Source organism: Microcebus murinus, chromosome 1 (genome assembly GCF_040939455.1).
Source record: "Microcebus murinus isolate Inina chromosome 1, M.murinus_Inina_mat1.0, whole genome shotgun sequence".
In the NCBI taxonomy this organism is placed as follows: domain Eukaryota; kingdom Metazoa; phylum Chordata; class Mammalia; order Primates; family Cheirogaleidae; genus Microcebus; species Microcebus murinus.
The window spans coordinates 46,267,920-46,290,074 of NC_134104.1; the positions used below are offsets into that span (position 1 = coordinate 46,267,920).

Below are 22,155 nucleotides of genomic sequence, written 5' to 3' on the forward strand. Positions count from 1 at the left end.
TATTTGACCAGTTACAACCCAACTTTGATTGAACTGTTTTACGTACAATGTTTTTTTTCTTTTTTTTTTCCTTTTATTTCATATTATGGAGGTACAAATATTGTTAGGGTTACAAATATTGCTCCCTGCCCCCTCCCTCCCCCCAAAATGTCCAGTCCCCTGGTGGTGTGCACTGCACACGTCGTACAATGTTTTAAAAAGATACCACTGACCTTTGCTCTCCTAGGCTTGCTATTATATCTATTAACGTGTACTGGAGTCACAGGGCCTGGAGTGGGGAAGTTGGCAGCAATGGTGCCGCAGTTCTGGCTGGTCTTTGGACACTATCCTGGCAGTGATTTTCTTTCTTAGCCATTTTCCTGCTGGCTCCTTTTTCTGGGCACCCTGCTAACCCTGCCTTTTGCTGCAAAACTCCATTGCTTCTTCCTTCCACAGTTTTCGTCTCCCCCTTCATTTGGCAAATATTTTTCAAATGTGTACTAGATGCCAGAAATAAGCATATTTCTCTCCTGCCCTAAAAGAGATACATTATTATTTATTCATTTTGAGATATCCTCTCCTGAAAGAACCCAGGATAGACTGTACCTTGAGCAGGATATCTGATGAAGAGAATTCACTTTTACCATTTTTCTGGGACATTGTGGCCAAGTATGTAGTTGATGGTACTCAGTGGGGAGAAAATGCTAACATGCTAAGGGCATTGTCCTGGAGCCAAATCTGGCATGTTTTGTGACGGGTTAGGGAAAGCCTATGCTTATTTAGAAATACCCATAGCAGCAGCAGCCACACATTATGGGGGACTTGCAATTTAGCTTGTGTGATGCTAACTTCTTCCTGAAATTATTTTGAAAATTAGCTTTAATAAAAATTAACAATGATACAAGAACGTTATTTTTGTAGGTTTGCCCACTTGGCATTTTTGTGGTGTCAGAATATTCATTGTGAATTCAACTTTATTTTCAGGCCTTCAGATAAAGAAGAGCTGTCCATCTGGGGAGCACCTAAGGATTGCTCAAAATCAAATTTCAGTGACTCAAGAGAAGTTGGGCATGTTAGATTCTGGTTTTAATTCATTTTTACGATGTTCTAATGAAAGTTACAAGATGTACTGATTCAATCTAAAAGTGGATTGAATGTCCTATTTTTGTAAGTCTTCAAATTTTTGGTCAACTGGGGAAGAATCAGACATATATCTTGAGAATATAGTTGGCCTATTTTTCAAGTTTCTGCTTTAACACAAGTATTGCTGAGAATGAAAGGATGCCTGATACATTTACCATACACAATTTTAAAGTGTGGGTAGGAAGCATAAAGGTAATTCTCTCTATTCACATCCGTTATCTCACAACTGTTACACTTTAAAAATTGTCACCATTTCCCTTTTGCTGATAATAGGTGTGGCTTTCTTAAAATATGGGTGGATATCCGATGGAAAAAAGGGCAAAATAGATGTCATATTTTAGGACAACATTGATTCTAGGGATATTTGGGTTAAATAATTAAATTTGCATTTTAAAATCTGTTAATAAGTGCTACATACTTGAAACGTTGATTTTGTTTAGTGAATTAAATACATTTTTCAAAATATAGAAATAATGCATTAAAATTATAGCTATCATTTTTTAAAATAACAAAACCTAATCATAAACATTAAGTTTTACCTTCACAAAAAGAGTTAATAGATTATTATTAAATAGAGTATTAATAGATTATTAATAGTTAATAGAGTATTAATAGATTAAGTTACTAGAGTATTAATAGATTATCAAGATGGAAAAAAACAGCACAACTATCATGATAAATATGTTTGTTCCTCTATTACATGGATCTCAAGTGATACAATTTATATTATGTAGAAAGAATCATGGTTTTGTTTATGCACGTACCCTTTCTCTGATTTTTCTAGAAGTAGAGGCAGGAGTGATATTGAAAATATTTAACAACTCACAGGACAAGGGCCCTAACCAGTGAGAGGAGACCCTACTACACATCCCTGACACAGCTGCACCGGGGCTTGCCAACAGAACACATTCCTAGACACATGAGTTACAATACATAATGCAAGCAAAAGGGAAAGTTGGGGCTGCATTTAATATTAAAAAATTTAACCTAAATATTATTTCCCTTATAAAAGGACAGCCTCAAGTTCAAATTGTTTTTCCAGTACATTTTTACCTCTTTTTGGAAGGTGTTAAAGAGTTTTTGCTTATAAGGTTCAGGGTGTAAACATGTCTATGTGAATGAAAACATTTTTTAATGTGTCTTTTGCTTGAAATCCTAAAAGCAAAACATCTGGGATTAGTTTCATATCTTTTGAAATACTGCCTTCTAAGATCAGTCCCAAAGAAGAGATGGGTGACTATCTAGATATAGACTTTACTTGGACTAACATATCAATATTCAGAATCAATTCTGTGTGGTCACACAGACGGTCAAAGGCTATCCCAGGTGGTGCCTTTGCAACTTTCCCATGTCCCAGGGCTACCTGAAAGCTCAGGTGTCAGTTCATGAGAGTCTTTTTTTTTTTTTTTTTTTTTGCTATCCAGAAGGAAATAATAAAGCTTCACCAAAAAAGCCTTAAAATATCTTTTCAATGAATTTGGGTTTTCCTTTGGAAATAACCAAGAGTTTTAAACTACAGCTCACCAGAGCTGGCTGGAATTGGGAGTGCTCCGCCTCACAGCTTGAAGTGATAAAATGTCTGGCTCCGTGTCACGGATGCAGGAAGTTGTTTCCTAGCCCCTTCCTATCATGGCTGTTTATGATGAGTAAAAAGAAATTAAATTCCCTCAGAGTAAAACATCAATCATCTTTCCCAATCTTGCTGAGTAACTCACCCTAAATGAAATATTCTGCCAAAAGAAATACAAGTTATTGGGATATGATAGCTTAAAAAAAGGAATGAAAGAAATGACATCATTGAGTCACATGAAAGATTGTGCATGCCAGCCATGAGGGTAGGATACAAGATTCGCCTCCTAGGAAACCATTCACAACAAAGAATCAGGATTGTTCTAGAAGAGGTTGAAAGATCAACTCTATTCCACCGTTCTGCCTGTGAAGTACAGCATATTTACTTTCCCTACACAATGGTGATGGAATTAAGGGACAAAGACAAAGGGACCTTAGGGAGTGGCACAATTGAATACATGGTACTAAGCCAGTTGGTTAATTACTTGGAAAACATACATAGCCTAATCAATATAGAACCTTACTATAAAACATAGTAAAATAAAATCCACATAGTTTAAAGTTTAATTATTACAAAATCAAACCTTTTATAAAACTAAAAAAAATATTTATGTGCTCTCTGGATAGGGAAGGGCTTCCTAAAATAAAACGCAATTGAAGATGCGACAATGGAAAAGTCTGATAATTTGATTAACCAAATTCCAAGACTTGCCTATTTCAAAAATTCACATAAACAAAATTAAGTGATAACAAATGTGAGAAAAATGTTTGTAGATAGTATCACAATGAGTGATTATTTCTTTAATCTATAAATTATTTCAATAAAAATACCATAAAACACCCAATAAACAAAGAACTGCACTAAATGTCATTAAATGGAAAATACAAATGGCTAATAACCAAGTGAAGAAAGTACTGCCTTATCTGTAATTAGAGAAATGGAAATTAAAGTAACCATTTTAAACTATTATATTAGCCAAAAATGTAGTGATGGAGATACATAATGTTGACAATCGGGTACTATAGCAAGACAAACTCTGATACATTGCTGGTAATATTGTAAATTGGTACAAGCTTTCTGGAAAGAAATTTGACCATATATATTAGGAAGCCTTAAAAATGTTAAAAATCTAAACTGTTAATTTTCCTTGTAATTTTAAGGAAACAATCAGGAATGCAAACAAAGCTTTATAAGTTCACTACAACATCACTCATAATTAAAAAATTAGAATTAACTTAAATGCCTATGAATTGGAAACTGATTAAGTAAATGATAGTTTATGTAGATGATGCAATAAACTATTAAAATTATGTTTATGAAGAACATTTAATGACATATGTGTGTGCTATATTTTGACTAAGTGAAAACAGAAAGATATAAAATTTCACATATAGTATGGATTTTATAATGAAAACATGTTTAGAAAACAGAAAAATAAAATGTTCTTAAGCTTTAACAGTAGACTATAGACAGTTTCATTATATTGCTCTAATAGGTAGCTTTGTTATAGGTAACCTTGTTAATGCTTCTTTTCCTATTTTTAATTTCTAAGTTTTTAAGTATTTAGGAAATATTTTAAATATTTCAGAAAACACCAAAACCTAAAAAACTGACCAACTATAAATAAATAAAATAAAATAAAACAAACAAAGAAAAAGAAAAAAATCCAGGTCTGGTTTTACCTGTAATCTCCTCTCTTGTGTTAAGATTTGAAATACATCAAAATATTTACTTGGCAATCATAATAATCTAACAATTATTAGTTGATGATAATTTCACAATGAACATACTTGCCTGCCAATTCAAACCACATAAACAACCTTATGAGGATTTGCCTTATGAGGATTAATTTTCGGTCAGTTCTATCTTACCCAAGACTATTTTCTGTCACTGAAAACAATCCTCCTTTTTTTGTGTATGTGTTTAATTCAAATCAAGTTTATACTACTTTTTTCTTCTCAGACTGGGCTAAGTAACCAATATGGAGTATTCTATGGACTATTTAATTTGATATAAAGAGACTCATCCACATACATCATGCAGACACCAAACAGAACAAATATGCATCCATAAATAGAGTCTGCACGCTCACTTGACTCTAGGATAATACCCTGGCTGGATACTTCCATCACATAGGGACCAAAGCCAGCACCTAGCTCCCTTCATCTCATCAAAGTGCCTCCTCTATCTGCTTAGCAACATAATGTCCTTTATTTTATAATCATGTATGTGATTTGAAATGCAAACATTTCTGTGATGGCTCCAACGATAGCTTACAGTCGTACCAGGTAGTACGTAGCTGACATGACGCTTTCTAAGAACAGATTTCAAAAAGTGGAAGGTAAAAGAACACGAGGGACCAAGTTGCTGAAGTGAGGGAGAAAAGAGTGTTTAGATTGGTGGGGGTGGGGGCGGGAGAATGCCCGGCTCATAAGATACACAAACATTAACTGAACTGAATAGAGCCTGGGCATGTTACCAAATCAAACCAGTGGCTTCATCATCGTGTAAGGGTTGGCTCTTTTAAATAGGAAATGATAGAAAACAGAGAGGAAAGATTTGAACTGTAGCAATGTACCTAGGAGCATGTACCATTTCATGCTTGAAATGTTATATTAAGAAGCAATCTATAGGACAGAAGATAATAATAAGCATAACCTGAAAATACCCAGAATACTGAGATACTAAAATCGTTATATTGAATCTCAGAATTTTAGAGTTTCAAACAGATTAGAGATGATGTGAAATCATGCTTCCACCTCAGTTTTCAGAAAAAGAAACTGAGTCCTAAAACATTAAGTACTTTACCCAATGCCACATAGCTAGTCAGTTAATCCAGTTTCAATCTCTCATAATGAGTAATTCCTTATTTAAATAAAAATACAATGCAGATACAATTAAAAAAAAATCTTGAAAATAAACTGGTGCACTGGTACATACCACTGTGTGGACTTGGTCATAGGTACTTTGGATTTTCCCATTTACTTTTTTACCTAACAAAACAAGAGAAAATGACATTATTTTCATTCTTCTTGCTCCTAAATCAATTCTAGCTAATCATTATGAAGGCAGCTGCAACCTGTGCTCTAACTTGGGCATGTTATTTTCATTACTATCATTTCAAACACTGATCACAATGAAATTTTAATGAAAAGATAACTAGAAGCAAGCTCGAGATTCCTTAAAGTCTTTTTACATCCACTTCTGCTCTAGTTTCCATGGAATATTTGCACATATTATTGGTTTTTTGGTTCAGCTGGTGTTCATAGGTCAGGAATTGATTTCAAAATCCTACAATGGTCAATGACTGTCAATAGAGGCATCAAATATTGTTTTATCACTTATGTAAAAAATCACTTATAGAAAAGATTATGAAATATCAATACTCAACAAATTCTCTTTTATTAAATGTCCTCTTTTATATTTTCTTAAATACTAGGGCATAGGAATTAACTTATTTCATATCATACAGTGAATATAATCATTAAAAATTAGATATTTGGAAAAATAAGAAAAAATTACAAGAAGTTTACCGAAATACACAGTTCCAGGCACTTACTTCCAACAATAGTCTTGTGATTGAAAATCTTACTCCAAATTCCACCTTCCACGTTGTCTTTCACTCCAAATTCATAAACTGTGTCGGGCTTTAGATTTTCCACAATTGTTTCAGTAGCTGGACAAAGTTGAAATATCCATTTCTTTTCCTTATCCTTTTCTCTATAGCGAATTGTATAAAATCTGTTGAATAACCAAAATATAATACTCTAAAATCACAGGGAAACTCAGAATGTTATGTAGAGGTTCTTAATACATCAAAGACTTCAATCTACTCAGAAGACTATATTTAATGTTAATATTTTTAAAAAATTTGCAAGGAACATGAAAAAATGTGTACTCAGGTGTTTAATTTCTATTGCAGGTTGGGGTCTACAGAGCAGTATACTTATGGTTTGATAGAATTCCAGAATTCTCAGTTTTATTATTTGCTACTTTGTCAAATGAAAGTTAGAAAACACTAGATAACCATTCTTTTCCAATTAAACATGGAATATAACATAGGTTTAATTCTATAAGTACTTAATATTGTAGCTTCATAATTTTATAAGTTTAAGCCTTTTCATCCCATGGGACGTATGTTAGAGGCAATATTATTCAATTTTATAAAAAAAAAAAAAGAAAAGAAAGAAAAAAAACCCACATACATCATACTCTAAGATGTATCCAGTACTGCATTTTAAGAACAAAATGTTCTTATTGTTATAAAAAATAATTAAGACCAATAGCAAAGCTAAGAGTATAAGAAAACTTAATACAAATTCAAGATCACTATTACATTATTTGCACTTAGGGCTCCATAATACTCAGATTTATATATGTCAAAGTAAGATAATTCTCACACTATTTTTTGAACCTTTATGGCATGCTGGGTTTTACATATCTCATTTAATTGTCACAAAAAAATACCATCTTAAGTGGTATAAATTATTCATCTCATTTTACAAATGCGAAAACTGAGTTTTAGAACATTCACTTACCTTGCCCAGTATCACTTATCTAATGACTTTTATCAGTGGCAGTATCAGAATACAAAGAAAGACTCCTCTGGCTCTAAACAGCCTAAGAGTGTGGCAACAGATCAAAAAGGGGGTTTCATTACTACTGTATACAGTAACAAGAATGAATGAACTAGAGTTACATGTATCAATATAGATTTTACAAACAAAATATTGAATGACAACAGCAAATTGCAGGATGAATATATATAGTTTCATATTATTTACATAAATATTAAGACATGTACACAAAATACATTGTCATAAATTATTCCTGACATTACAAAGGGATAATACTGGAAAAATACACCATTTACACTAGTGCTTTGTCTTCAATGAGCAGGTGGGGAGATGAATAGGATTGGAGGTGGGATCAATAGATAAACTTTACTTACTTTTTATTTTTAAATAAATAAAATACTAGCTGCTGTGCTATGATGGAAACAGGTGTTGGGTATATATACTATTTTAGGTTCCTTCTTATATCTTAAATTTTTTCTCAAAATTTGAGTACCTCTCCCCCATCCTGACACCAGCAAAATTAAATGGATCAAGATTCAGGTTAATAATTGCTTTTATTTAAGGCTCTAAAAAGTAATCCATATACTCATGCTAAAAACATTTGTTGGGCACCCCCTAAGTGCCAGGTCCATGTTCTTGGTAGTACAAAAACAACTACCCTGAATCTCTGGAAATGAGGACCCAGGACTGGCTACCTAATTTTTGGTTCTCAACGCAAAATGAAAACATGACTTCTTTTTCAATAGTTAGTGATGTTAAGACAGCAACAGCAGAGCATTAAACCAAACTTTGGCCCTTCTAAGTGGACTTTGTGCCCAGGAAGCATGCCCATGAAGTCAGCAGAGGGGTTATAGTTTAGTAAGTACAGAGAGGAGGAGATTCATTTGCATATTCGGCCTACTTTCTTACTAGGTACAAACCACTGAAAAACTTGGAATCATTCATTGGTTTGCTTCTCTCTAGTGAAAGCTGCTTTCAGGGTTCCAATCCCCCATTCCAAAGTAGTAGAAGACAGATGAGGGGAGGCTGTTCCAGCCAAACCGCTAACTGCTACTGGAAACAAATGTTATAGAATTGTAATAAATTGTAATAGAACTCCTTTGTGTCCTGTGAGTCAAAATATCAACAGTGATTTACGAAATATATTTCTTGACAAGTATACTGCATGGAATTTTTGTTGTTTTTTTTTTCCCTGCCATGGATTTTACAGGACCTTAGAGAAATGCTGAGAAGCTAAAATCAGACCAGATGGGCTTCCACGATTATGTATCTCGAGTGCAGATACATTTCTGAGGATTTAATTGCTTGCATGATCCAGGCCCCCCATTGCTAACAGAACTACCAAAGGCCAGATTCAAGGCTTTCCAATCAACTTGATCTCATATCATCTCGCCATAAATAAAAAGGAACACTAATGTTCTGTCCTTTTGTAAAAACCTAAATTTAACCACATGTTTTAAAAAAATCCTACCCTGCCATATATTTTTTAAAAATTTTGATCACAAAGCATTTGAAATATCCTCTCTTGTACTAAGTTTGTCAAGAAAATAAGTGTTTAGGCAGCTAGCTCTTCTCCTCATAGTTGGGTTTGTCCTTGTCCATCCACATTGTCTCCGTTGATAAAATGTAGGCAAGTTCTAAACTTTATTTATTTTATAGCACTATATTTTTTATCAAGGAGAGAACAAATGACACCACTACACTAAAAGTAGTAAAATCTCCTTGATTCTTAAACAAAATCTAGGCCTTATGATAATAAACAGTGTTTTATAATCTAGCACAAGGTAGGTGCTTCATAAATATCTGTGGAAAGAACAGAATGGATATGTAGATGCTTGCAGGGTCATTCTAAAATTAGAATATAATTGCTCTAAATTGCCAACAGTTCAATCACTAAAAAAATACTGATTTAAGCCATTAGGTCTTCAATTACATTTTGCAACCTATCATCGTATAAAGCTTCCCTTACCAGAATGCAGCATTCCTATAGAACCAATGCAAACCAGAGCAAAATACAATAAATGTCTGCATTGTACATTTTCAGAAGACTTAAGATTATTTATTTCAAGTTTATCCATACAATAAACTCTCAGCAGAACAAGAATTATCATAGAAGAAAAAGAAGCCAAGAAGTGTCTAAGCTCTGACAATCAGTTGACAGAGCCAGGCAAATGCTACTGACTTATAATCTATTACCTTTCGTACTGCATTGGACTCTCTTTCTACTCTAGGGCTTGGCAAAAAGAAATGGAAACAGACAGATAAAATGACCCAGAATGGAAGTAAAAGGAATCAGAATTTGGCATTATTTAAGGCTTTTTCGGTTTTATTGTGTATTTATCATAACATATAGAGGCTTCTCATTGTCTGAGGACGTCCAGGAGTACATGTTGGTTGCACCTTTTTCTGTGAATGATTAAAGCTGGGCACTCATGTACACAGAGGCAACAAGTCAGTTAAAAATGCAGGCAGAAGCCTGTGAACACCAGATTGGACCTCTAGAAAGCCTGCATCCAGAAATTTGGATTTTAAGGACAAGAGTATCTCATATTCTAATTGAAGGGTGCAAAACTGTTGGTGGTAGTATTTGGTTCAACTGGCATTATTCTGTGCTTGGAACTTCTCAGGAGTCTCAATGCTGAGAGTTTTAGAAAATCCATAGCTCGAGATGTAGTGGAAAGGCAGATAATGGCTTGGCTTGGATACTAGTCAGCTGAAAACTAGTAGCATGATTATGGGGGAGTCTCTTTACCAACTTAATGCATCCATTTCTCAGAAAGGGGATTAGACTGGACAACATTTGAAATCCTGTTTCTAGAAATTCATTTGAGCAATATTTCAAACATTCTATTCTAATAAAGTACCCGCAACAGAGGTAGCAACTCCATAAACTGAATTTATGATGTAACTAGTAGTTAATGACACCAAGTGGAGAGATTGAACAGCAGAATAAATTTAGTCCTTCTTCTACAAACTACCAAGTACAGTGTATATGGTTGACTATTTTAGGGGCATTTTCTACTTTTTCTTTCCAGCAATGATTTTGATGTGGTTAACTACTATTACATTTCCTAGAACATCTATTTCACACATTTTTTATTCTCTTCACATTAAAAACACTTTCTGACACCCCCTTCAGCATTGTTGCTTCATGCTTTACTGAGATTGTAACCATTGATAAATTCTGCCCTCATCCCCTTTCTTTCAAAGTCTCTCTACTCCTTTCACTCTCTGATATCAGGGGATGTAATACATGTCTTCTTCTCAAAAATAAGCATCTTGGTAGATGCTTTTATCTTTTATATCTACTTCCTAATTCCATCAGCTCTGTGATCTTTTTCTTGCTACTTCAAGAACCTTCCCTCCCTTTGGTAGAATGAAAGGTCTAAAAACCTTTCATTCTACCAAAGCAAAAATAAAACTAACATTCTTCTCTTAACCCTACCACTATTTTTAGTTTCCATTTTTTTAACACAATTTCTTAAGAATAATCTTCTTTCTCACACTTTCTTACCACCCAAAATGTCTAAGTCTCTTTGCAATTTGGTGTCTGACTTCTTTATTACAGTAAAATCTTTTTATGATCAAATGACTTAATCCTCCCTGAATTTCATAACTACCTTAAAATCTACTCTTCATCTTCCTTCCCTGATCCATTCCTCTTGTGATCCCCATTTCTGTTGATTTCAGAGTGCTTTCTCCCCCGTGTCCAATCAAGTGTGAAGTCTAGGTATGTTTTCCTACATGATTTCCTTTACATTTTTCTCTTCTCCATTCCTAAGTAGCATTTAAGGGTCAATTTAAGTCCTTATCTTTGGACTCCTGTGATAATTTTTAAACTGGTCAACTATTTCCAAGATATCCTTTCTTCATTTAATATCCCCCACTGTTGGCTGGTTTAAATTCAATGAAAGAAAAGTTTCTAGTATTTCTAGTGTTATCTGAAATGGAATGGCTTGCCTGAGATAGCAATTATAAAATAATATAAAAAGCAACAAGCAGACTAGCAACAAGCACGGTACCATTAATTGGATGCTTACTACATGCCGGACACTGTATTGACCATTGGACATGTGTCACCTCATTGTGGCAACTCTATTACCATTGTTACCTGTTTTACAGATAAGAAAACCAAGGCTAAAGGCATTTAAGTAACCTATTCAAAGCCACTGAGAAAATAATAAAGCAGAGTTCTGAGCTTAGGTTGGTGGGACCAGAATTTGTTATCTTCAATATTCATGTTATGTTGCCATCCCTGGAAATGCTCACTGTGGACTCTGGATGGGAGATGTCACATAGGAGGTTCAAGGGCTGAATGGACTGGATTAAGGATTTTTAGGGCCTCTTCTTAACATTCCACTTGCTTATTCACTTATATATCGATTGAAACCTACTACTGTAAAATGTAATGCTAGGTGTGTGAGAGACATGAGTAGGACACTGCAGAACTTCAAAAGTGAGCTCCTAACAGACAGAGGGAGGCAGACATGCATTGTGTGTGACTAAAGCAGACAGACGGAAGGCAGAGTGCAGAGAGCGGGTGGGGTGAGGCATTCTCCAACCTGAACTTGACGAACTAACAGGTTACATTTTATTATAAATTCCATCCCAGTGGTGTGGTTTAAATGAGAACATCCTACCCAGGCCCAGGGAAAGCAGCGTAGGCCAGATTGATACCTCACTTCAGGAGTATGACTCAGGTATCCTTTGAGATATATTCTTTGAGAGATTATATGACTCATTTTACCAGGCAGTGGGGAGTTGGTGGCGATGCCTCAGCAGGTGAGTTAAGTTGGGCAGTGATGCAGGAAGCTAGATTCATCAGCTCTGGAAAAACTAGTCACAGAGCAACTGGAGGGAAGCATCTCAACAGGCGTAGGCCAGGTATGAGACAACAAGGAAAGGTCTCACAGAAGGAACAGAATAAAGAAAAAGATAGGAACAGATAAAAGTTATATTTCTAGGAAAGAATTTATGAAGTCAGACTCCTTATGGAATATGTCTGCTGATGAATGTGACAATAAAAATCAAAACTAAGTTTTTCAATATAAGAATAGGGTAGTTAAAGTGATTGAAAAGGAATTTTCTTAATAGTGTAGAAAATATGAATTTAGTTTGAACGTGAGGTGATCACTGTTACCTGGTCACTATAATGAAAATATTCTGTGAATAACTGAAAACACAGTCTTAGAACTTTGGAAATGGATGTAGGTAAAGGTTCAGCCTTGGAAGGCATTTACATACCAGCCACATCTCCTGTTCTCTGTAGAACAGCAACAAAAGCAATTTCTGGGAGCTTTGTAAAAAAAAAAAAAAAATGCAGACTCTCAGGCTCTCCCCCAGGCTTACTGAACCAGAATCTACAATTTAACAAGGTCCACCACACCAATTTTAGAAGCACTGTCGGCACAAAGGTTGAGAAACACTGTTGTATATAGAGGTGATATTAGAGACAAGGCACAGATGAGATGCAGATGAGACCACAGGTAAGAGACCCATTGTTCCACACTGAGAAGGTGGGATAAGCAGCAAGCAAAGAGGAGGAGGAACAGTTAGAGGGACAAGAGGAAAACCCACAGACAAATGTCAAGGAAATAAAGAGTTCAAGAATAAGGGGATGGCCAACCATTCCACAGGGTGGTGAAGAAGACAAAGAACTGAGAAAACCTACTGGCTTTGTAATGAATTGATCATTGGTGAACACTAAGAGATGTTTCAATGGAATAGTAGGAAGGGGATGGAAGCCATTGCAAAGGAACACAACTGTGTGGGTGATATAGGAATCAAGAGCACAGGAGCAGAAAACTCTGAGAAGATTGGGAATTAAGAGAAGACATTGAAAAGTAGCTTAGGAGATTATAACAGGACCAACAGGAGGTTTTGGTTTGGGGTCAGGGAATCTTGATCGTGTGAGACAACAATGGCAGTGAAGGGGCAATGTCAGAGAGAGGAGATCATCGGGGAAGGATGGGATCATTAGCACTGTCTGAAATCAGAAATATGTTCCTGGAAAGAAGAGGAGAGAGGGAGAGGGAAAGATAAACTGGGGATGAAGAAAGAACAAGATGATGGTGGAAAGTCTAGAGTTCCTCAGTACTATGGAAGCCAGAAAGGACTGGAGTAAAGAAAAGAGCCAGGGAATGCAGCCAGGATGCTATTGCCAGGATCCAGGGCAAGAAAAGAAGTATGTGGACTGGAACCAACATGGAAAAGGAAGCATAGAAGATGCAGCTACCTGTAATTTTCAAAAGCTAATCAATATAACTTGGGGCCTTCAGAAGCTATAGGAGATTAAAAATAAAAAATGAATTAAGTTTCAAATTAGGGGAGATGGTACTTTAGAAAGTAATAAAGAGACAAATGAGGTGATATCTCAAGGAAAAAAGTATGAATTCAGTTTTGTCATGTTGAGATTGACGTAATGGTGACACAATGACAATGTTAACAATTTCTGTAAGTATTCCTTCATCACACATTCACTTGGGGCCACTATGTTCCAGAAGCTGGCTGGCCTGAAGGCTGGGGCAATAATGGTGGGCAAGATAGATGTGGTCCCTGCCCTTACCAAGCTTAAAACTTACATGGCAAGACCAACAAGTAAGAAGGTATTGGGCTCAACCCATTGAGAATTCACAGACACTGAAAATACCTACTTCCCAAAAACTTGCGGGGGAGAAAAAATAAAAGGCAAGATACTGCTCTGAACTGGCCAAAAAGGAGAGCCCTCATTCTACATTAAGAGCAAATAAACACAATATGAGTGGTAGAAAATGTGAAAATGATTTCTAAAGAAATCAAAACTTTAATAAATTGGCAAAGGAGTAAGAACTAAAGCAATCTTGAAAGGTTTAACAAGTTGGAAACTTGGGAAGGGAAAAATTTGCTATTAATTGTGAAATAGATTTTGGTTTAAAACATGCTTTACCCTTCATCAGGACCAATTTGAAAACTTTATTTCAAATTAGGATATATTTCAGACAAATGTATGTATACTCTTCCATTCAAAGCCCACTGAAAATAAAAACTGTAAATGAAGCTCATCCGCTTTCCAATAAGAATTTAGAAAAGGATTTAAAAACAAGGGAGGCCCATGCAGACCCTATGCAAATATGAATAGAAACATGCCACAAAGGATTAAGTGACATTTCACTAATACTTCCAAGCTTAAAGCAAAACAAAAAATGAGTTTTCTCACTGGAAACTTATTACCCAAGAGCTTTGATAGAGAAAGTCCCAAGTCAGGGTGTAAAGAAAAAAACTTCAATACATTATTTTTATAGGCTATGTGAGACTGTACAAAGGTAAAATGATTTTTAAACATCAGAGACTATATAGAGAGTGCCAAATAACAATGGATAAAATGATACCAGTTGGTGTTCCTGTAGCAAGCCAAAAGCATTCAGATCCGAATGGTTTTGCAAGAAGCTTTTCCTGAGGGAATACTTCAGCTGTATTAATATTCCAATTTTTAAGTAGTAATGATCCCCTGTAGCTATTATTGCTGGTTCTATCCTACTGAATCAGCCTAAACTCTTTAAAAATCTGTATGAACATATGAAGGTAGATTTCTCCAAATTTGCTTTTATTTATATGCATTTGCAGTTCTGGTAGATTTATTCGGGTGCTCATAATATGTGCAGTATTTCCAAAGCTTTTAAATAAAAAGACTATTGTTTTTTCCTCGAACACCACAAAGACTTGAAACCTTAGCTCTTTATTAGCTGTGCTAACTAGAAAGAAAGGAGGCATAGGTAAATGAAATATACAAGTACTGTAAATGCTACTTTTTAGTCATTACTGTTTAATTCTTCCCTTTAAGTCATGTCCTAAGAGTTCCCTATTTCAGTCAAAAATACCTTGATTTATTGATTTTGAATATTGTGATTTGACACACATGATGCCGTCTATTTGAGGAGAACAGAGCCTAGATGTGTGTGCAAGGGGATGAGGGTGAGATCTGGTGTGATCTGAATAGCGTGGGCCTTAGAGGTGACTGCCTAGGTTAAAATCCTAGCTCTGTTAGGTCATCTGTCCTTCCTTTCTCTGTATTCATTATCTCCTGTGCTATTACACCATGGCAACATCTATCAGTTAGAATCAATCAGATAAATTCTTTCATGGAAGGGTCAGTAGAACCAAGTGAAATTAAAGGATAGGCTTGAGGGCAGGGGAGGAAATTATACCCAAAAAACAAGCAGACTCAAAGACTTATAAAAAAAAGTGAATAAATCTAAAAATCAGGTTGCATTTTGCTGTAAGCATACCGAATTAACTTCCTTTTCTTCTCCCTCCCTTCCCTCTTTTTCTTCTTTTTTATAAGAGAATTTTCTTAAAATGAAAAGGAAAAAGCAATCCATAAATGTTTATTTTCTCAGCCTTGGCACCCTGGACTAATCCACTAGAAACTGGAATTATCATAAGAAAGCATGTTCTTTTAAGAGTCCATTTTCCAAACAAAATAAGTCATGGGATTAGTGGTGGGTCAAATAAGGAATATTTCAGATTCTTTAAAACACTTAAAATTATTTTTCCAAAAATTGGGTTTTGGAAGTATCTTTTATGTGCCCTTTTCAAAGTATTTATCCCTTGAGAAACATGAACATATGAAGAAAAAATTGATTTTTTAAGTCTAGATTTCCTAATCAAAGTCATATGAAAGGTACTTTTTGAGAATATATAAACACTTTTAAAGGTCTTTCGTTTTAGTTCAATTTAGACAAAAATAAATAAAACACTACAAAAAATATACACACAGCCAACAAATACATGAAAAAGTGCTCAATATCCTTAGTACAGGGAAATACATATTAAAACTAATGAGATAGTATTATACTAGAATAGCTAAATGAGAAATGTTGACAACACAAAATGCTGGTTAGGATGAGGAACAATAGAACGCTAATCTATTGCTTGTGGGACTGGAGGTAGAAAAGTTAGGCTAAACATATTAACAGTTAAATATACATCTTTCTATAACCCAGCAATTCCACTTCTAGGTATTCTTCTAAGAGAAATTAATGTGTATGTCCTCAAAATTTTATACAGAAATGTTTATAAAGTCTGTATTCATAAAAATCAAAATTCAACACAATTCAAGTGTCCATCAACAGGAGAATAAACCTTAGAATATTACTCTAGAATATTTCAAATAATAGAATAATACTCAAGAATAAAAAAGGAATGAACTATTGATAGTTGAAATGTCATGAATGAATCTTAAGAACATGATAAATGAGAGAAGACACACATACAAAAGCAGCCCATACTATATGATTCCATGTATATGGAATTCTAGAGTAGGCAAAATTAAACTATGGTAATGGAAACCAAAATAGTGGTTGCTTCTGGAGGAAGGCAATTTTCAGGGTGATAAAAATGTTCTATTTCTTGATGGGTATAGGATGATACATGGTTATATGCATTGTCCTTACTCAAACTATACACTAAAGTCTGTGTATTTTACTATGTTACAAAACTTACAATAAAATTGTATTAAAAAACCTTTTAAGACTTAAAAATCACTTTGAATATATTTAAAACACATATCACTTTGAATATATTTAAACTTTAAAAATGTCTTGATTGAAGCTTAAAAATTTTGAGTGCTTGTCCAGATGAAAATTTCTGAATTTTGAATAGTAAATATTTTGATAAATAAATACCATTTTATAACCAATTTAGAATCATGGTTCAGCATTTAGCGTAGTGCCTAGAACATAGTGCCAAATGTGTGCATTGAATGGATGGAGGGATGGATGGGTGGCAGTAATTTTTAAAAATTGCCTAGATTTTTCTTATTTGTTCTTCCATAGACAATGATAGCCTCATCTTCAACTCTGTGATTTTTCTCTGCCTATGTCTTTCCCTGTGAGTCTCTCCAGTTTTTGAAGCCAGTGATTCTCAAACATCAGTGGCAGTAGAATCACCTGGAAGTCTTGTTGAAACACAAATGCTGGCCCCACCCTAGAGTTCCTGCTTCAGTAAGTCTGGAGGGGGTGGGAGAATTTGCCTGGCTGGACATGGTGGCTCAGGCATATAATCCCAGCTACTTGGGAAGCTGAGCCCAGGGTTTCGAGGCTGAAGTGAGCTATGATCACACCACTATATTTCCAGCCTGAGTGACACAGTGAAACCCTGGTTCTTTAAAAGAAAAAAAGAATGTTTGACAAATTTCCAAGTGATAATTATGCTGCCTGGTTTGGGGACCACACTTTAAGAACTGGATTAAGCAGTTCATCAATCATCATATTGAAGATTCATTCTTTTTCCAGTCACCTTTCCACCTTTTAACAGTCTTTTCTAACTGCCTTCAGCCCCCTTTCTCTGACCTTTTATTATACTTATCATTGAATAGCCATCAAATAGCCAACTTGCTATTTGACTCCTTCAATAGTTTATTATTTTGGGAAGAAATAACTTGTGTTTTCTCTTCAGGTGGATGATAACTTTCTCCCAGTAGGGCCCCTGACTTGTGTGTCTTTGTTCACCTCACACCTAGAGTGGGCTGCACAGAGAATAGGTGACAAGGAAATGCTAACGGTCCTGATATTTATACATTCTTCTAGAGCATGTACAGATACTGTTAAAAACAATTGCTAATTTTCAGATGAAAACCAAAATTTTCCATTATGGTGAATTACCTGTCATTGGGACAGTGACTTGGCAAAGTCCAGTCATGGTGTGGATTGATGAGGAAACCCCAGGACAGGAAGACGGAGCTTGGTGTCAGAGTGCCAACCACCAGCTGGAGAGGTTTGCGAGAACGAGTTTTACCTACAGAGGCAGCATACAGGTTAATTCTGGAAACATCTGGTATATTGTCATGATTTGAGTAAAATGCATAAAGATGACTAGGTACGATGATGAAAAGTGTGAAAACATCAAGTTCCTGTCATTCTATTTCGAAGATTTTATGACACTGGCCTTAGAAATTATTTTTCAGTTTGTTATGACCGGCTCAGGAAATTGTTTCATCTTGCTCAGGATATAATACCCCACCTTTCCTTTCAGGCAACAGATATAATTTTTGTCTTTGTAATCTGTATTTGGGAATAATGTAATGACTAATGGATTATTAATAGCTTCCATTTCATATTTGTATCTGCCACATAAATTTTAATTAATCATTTTGAAGATTCAAACTTAGCAAAATAATTATTTGGTCATGCAAGCCTTAGGTTCCCTAAATGTCATTATCTTCATACATTGTGAGCTAAGCCAGTAATGTAGTAAAAATAAAAGTAGATTATGATTGAGGAGACCTGGATTTGAGTTTTGACTTTGCTCTTACTGTGACTTTGGACACCCTTGAAACTTCACGGGGCCTTATTTTTCATCTGTAAAATGTATGAGATCATTGCATTACATTAGTGAAAATTAACTCAGAGATTAAAAAGAATATCAGAATCACCTCAGGGTTTGTTCAAACTGTATGTGCCCCCTAGCTTCCCTCCAGGTGCTAATCTGCCCTCGTTGGAGGCTAGACACAGACCATTCGAATTGCCATCATATTAGGCACTGTTACAGGTGGATCTGGAATGATTTACAGAGAAGGATAAACACATGTTTGCAACCAAGTAAACAATAACTATTCTTGAAAATTATTTTAAACATCTCTAAAAAAATCATCTGTCCTACAATGAGACAATTTGCCACCACTAGATTATGTGTATTCTGGGTTCTGAAGGTTTCTTACTGGAATAACAACTTACAGAACTTACATCTGACAGAAGCAACATGCATGGCAGAGTTTTCAAGAGCATTTGGAATGAAATTATAAAGTGCTACTAAGGTGTGATCATGCTCTTGACTTTTCTTATATATTTTTATACATTTGTATTATAATCATACTTGTTTCAAGAAACAGTTCAATTACTATTCATATGAAATGAACCCCATGGAACCATATTTATGCTTGACTTTATTGTTTAATATTTTGGAATACAGTCTTAAAATATTGAGAGTATATTTATTTTAAAGTGTGTGGAAAACTGCCTGGGCAACTTTCACTAACAAGTTGTAAGGAGTGATTGAAATTTCCCTTTTACTTTGGGATAAGAGGCCAGGAAAAAAGAAATGTGTATTTTTCTAAATGCTTAACCACTCAATGCTGCTTTAAAAAGAAGTGGAAATCAACAGGAGGAGAGGGGATTGTGGCAACTGATTGCTGGCAACCAGGTTTGGGCTGATACATCTAGGAGCCCGAGTACAGAGCTACAAAGGCCCTTTGTTCAGTATAACTGAATAGCTGAATGCTCTCCCTCCCATTTTATCCCTATAGAAAAATATAGCAAACAAACAAACAAAAAAAATCCTTTTTTGTGTGTGATATCCAGTGTACCATAAAAGAGAAACATGGTTAGGAGATCATTATTCATAAATGAGCTCACATTAGAAAAAGAAAAGCAAAATGTGTGATCAACTCTTATCTACAGAGTTAGGAAGCAGCAACAGCAGATAGAAAAGCATATTCACAGCTTCTACAGTTCTTCCTTATAGCAATGGCCAGCTTATTTGATCTGAGATTTAGTAGTAAAATCAGATGTAGGATTTTACTCTTTAGTCACGTAGAAAGTTTCTATTTATTTATTTATTTACATGTTATCTACTTTCCTATTTCAAGTCTTCCTAGGCTGGGGAAAATGGGCACTGCTGCTGTTTTTATTATTTTATGAAAGGAGTCCTTCCTTCTATGTTTGAGTAGTATGTAGAAGGGAGAGATAAAGAGTAAATAAACCTAAGTTCCAATCCATTTAATACACAAGAATGAGTTATCCTTTTGAGATGTAAACAGTCTCCTTAATCAAGTTTAGACATAAAACTCTGCCCTTAAAGTCTGAAAGGCACAATGGCGGGCATGAGTCCACGCAGTGTAGAATAGAATAGGCTAACAGGAGCTGACCCCAGATGAGCACCCACAGTGGGCCAGGCGCTGTCATAGACTCATTTAATCCTCACAACAACTGGATGACACAGCAGGACCCAGGAGGAGAGAGGTCCAATAACTCATGTCAGTCCCTGCAGTTCGCAGGTGGTGGTGCCTGGAGCAGACCCTAAGCAGTCTCCAATGCCGGGGGTGCAACTTCCCCAGCGGGGTAAACTGTTGACCAAGGGCCTAAATCTCCCACTCTGCATTCTGAAGGCATCCTAAGGCATTTGGTCTCCATGGGTACAAAAAAGATGAAAAGTCATGGTTTCAAGTTAATAAAAGGAAAAAAAAAAAAAGGTCAATGAAAATGACTATACCTGAGCATGACTTCTTTTGACTTGGAGGGGGAGCAGGTCGCACAACTATTAGATATTTCGGCTCTGCATCTGGAAACAATAACATTATGTATCAGAAAAATCCTTTAGGAACCAGCATTGGAGGCAGCACACCCAAGGCCTGACTCAGCATTTCCTGGAGTCAGTCGCCCTCCATAACCATAGCGCCAGTGAGTGAGAGGACCCAGGAATCCAAAAAGTTAATGCTTCCTGAGAAGCCTGTTGAGTCTATTAAGTTTTTAAAATGAAAATTGAGACCAGATTTTCAAGACCAATTGGACAAGGGTGAGGGAAAACTCTTAAAAGAATCATGCTAGACACAGATTTTATGCCACATTTTCATCAATGCTTTTCTCCACAAAGAGATTTTTTTAAAAATAAGATTATGCCCATTCTGTTAGCCTGCTCCTCAGGGGGTCAAGCCCGGTGCTCCAAAATGAAAGAAGGAAATCAAACACAAGACACATAAGTCTTACCTATTGCATGATGTGACATGGTTCACTGTTCTGGGAACATGAATATTTATAATGCCCTACCTAGATTTTATCCTGTTTGTATAATCTCTTAGCCTGTTTTCATATCCAATATATTTTAATGAACAATTTATAAGTTAGTATTGTTTTCAGTTTAAAACATGTATCAGTGAAATATATAGAAATTCTTAAAAGTATTTAAGAATTTAAGGTTTTAAATAAAATTATGTTAATGCAATCAATGTGTACCAACTCAATAAGAGGCTATCATTTATCAAAATTTTTAAAAAATTATGATTTCCAAGATGAATGGTTGGTTAAACATTGTAAATAAACCAAATGTATCTTAGGCATACAAAATAGCCTTGTATAAGCAGCTTTACTGGATTAACCAGTTGAGGAGTATTATTTACAATATTTCTTCAGGAACTTTGGACCCTGAAACTCACGCTGTACCAGATTTCAGTTGGACGCTGTAGTCAACCGGAGCTCATCCCTACTTACTAAGGCAGACGTCCTATCTTTGTTTTGTTTTCATTCTGGGTTCAAATATCTCCCCTGCATGAGTTTGGAACAGAGGTTCTCTCTCTCCTGAGGCTTTGCAGAGCTGACTGTATTTTCAGAGGGAGACAACCTGGCAACTCAAGTGCTTTTAATGACTTGTGCCTTTGTTTTGTTCTGGATGCTCCATACAATCCTATTTGCTATAAACTGCCACAGTGATTACCAATGAATAAAGATACCCAGGCAGCCTCTTAAACTCACCTCAGAGCCTTGCTGACAACTGTACAGTTGCCTCACAGCCAACACACAGAACAAGGAGCGTTCATTCTATTCCAGAGTATACGTGTTCCAAAGGCCATCTTACTTAGTGGGGCTTATATAGGGAATGCTTGACCCAAATCAAATAAACAAGTTCCCTAGTAGAAATCCAATAACCATCTCCTGATCTTTGGGGGCATATAGAGCAATAAACTAGCATGCACTGAGTGTTGCTTTCTATGTGCAGGCTACTGTATTAAGAACTTTACATTTATAACTTAATTATTCCTCATGGCAATCCTACCTGGAGCCTGCTATTATCGCCCCATTTTATAGATGGGATCACTGAGGCAGGGTCATCTTCACGGGCACATGATGTATATAGTTG

At 35.5% G+C, this 22,155-nt stretch overlaps 1 protein-coding gene across 1 annotated transcript in view; it reads right to left on the reverse strand.

Moving 5' to 3' along the window:
- ABI3BP (ABI family member 3 binding protein) overlaps positions 1-22,155 on the reverse strand; it is a 222,646-nt gene that overhangs the window by 124,028 nt on the left and 76,463 nt on the right. The window contains exons 3-6 of the mRNA XM_012779687.2: positions 20,515-20,583; positions 17,910-18,042; positions 6,252-6,433; positions 5,633-5,685 (exon numbers count right to left, since the gene is read on the reverse strand). Of these exons, the coding sequence (XP_012635141.2) occupies positions 5,633-5,685; positions 6,252-6,433; positions 17,910-18,042; positions 20,515-20,583 (437 nt within the window). The remainder of the gene's footprint in view (positions 1-5,632; positions 5,686-6,251; positions 6,434-17,909; positions 18,043-20,514; positions 20,584-22,155) is intronic.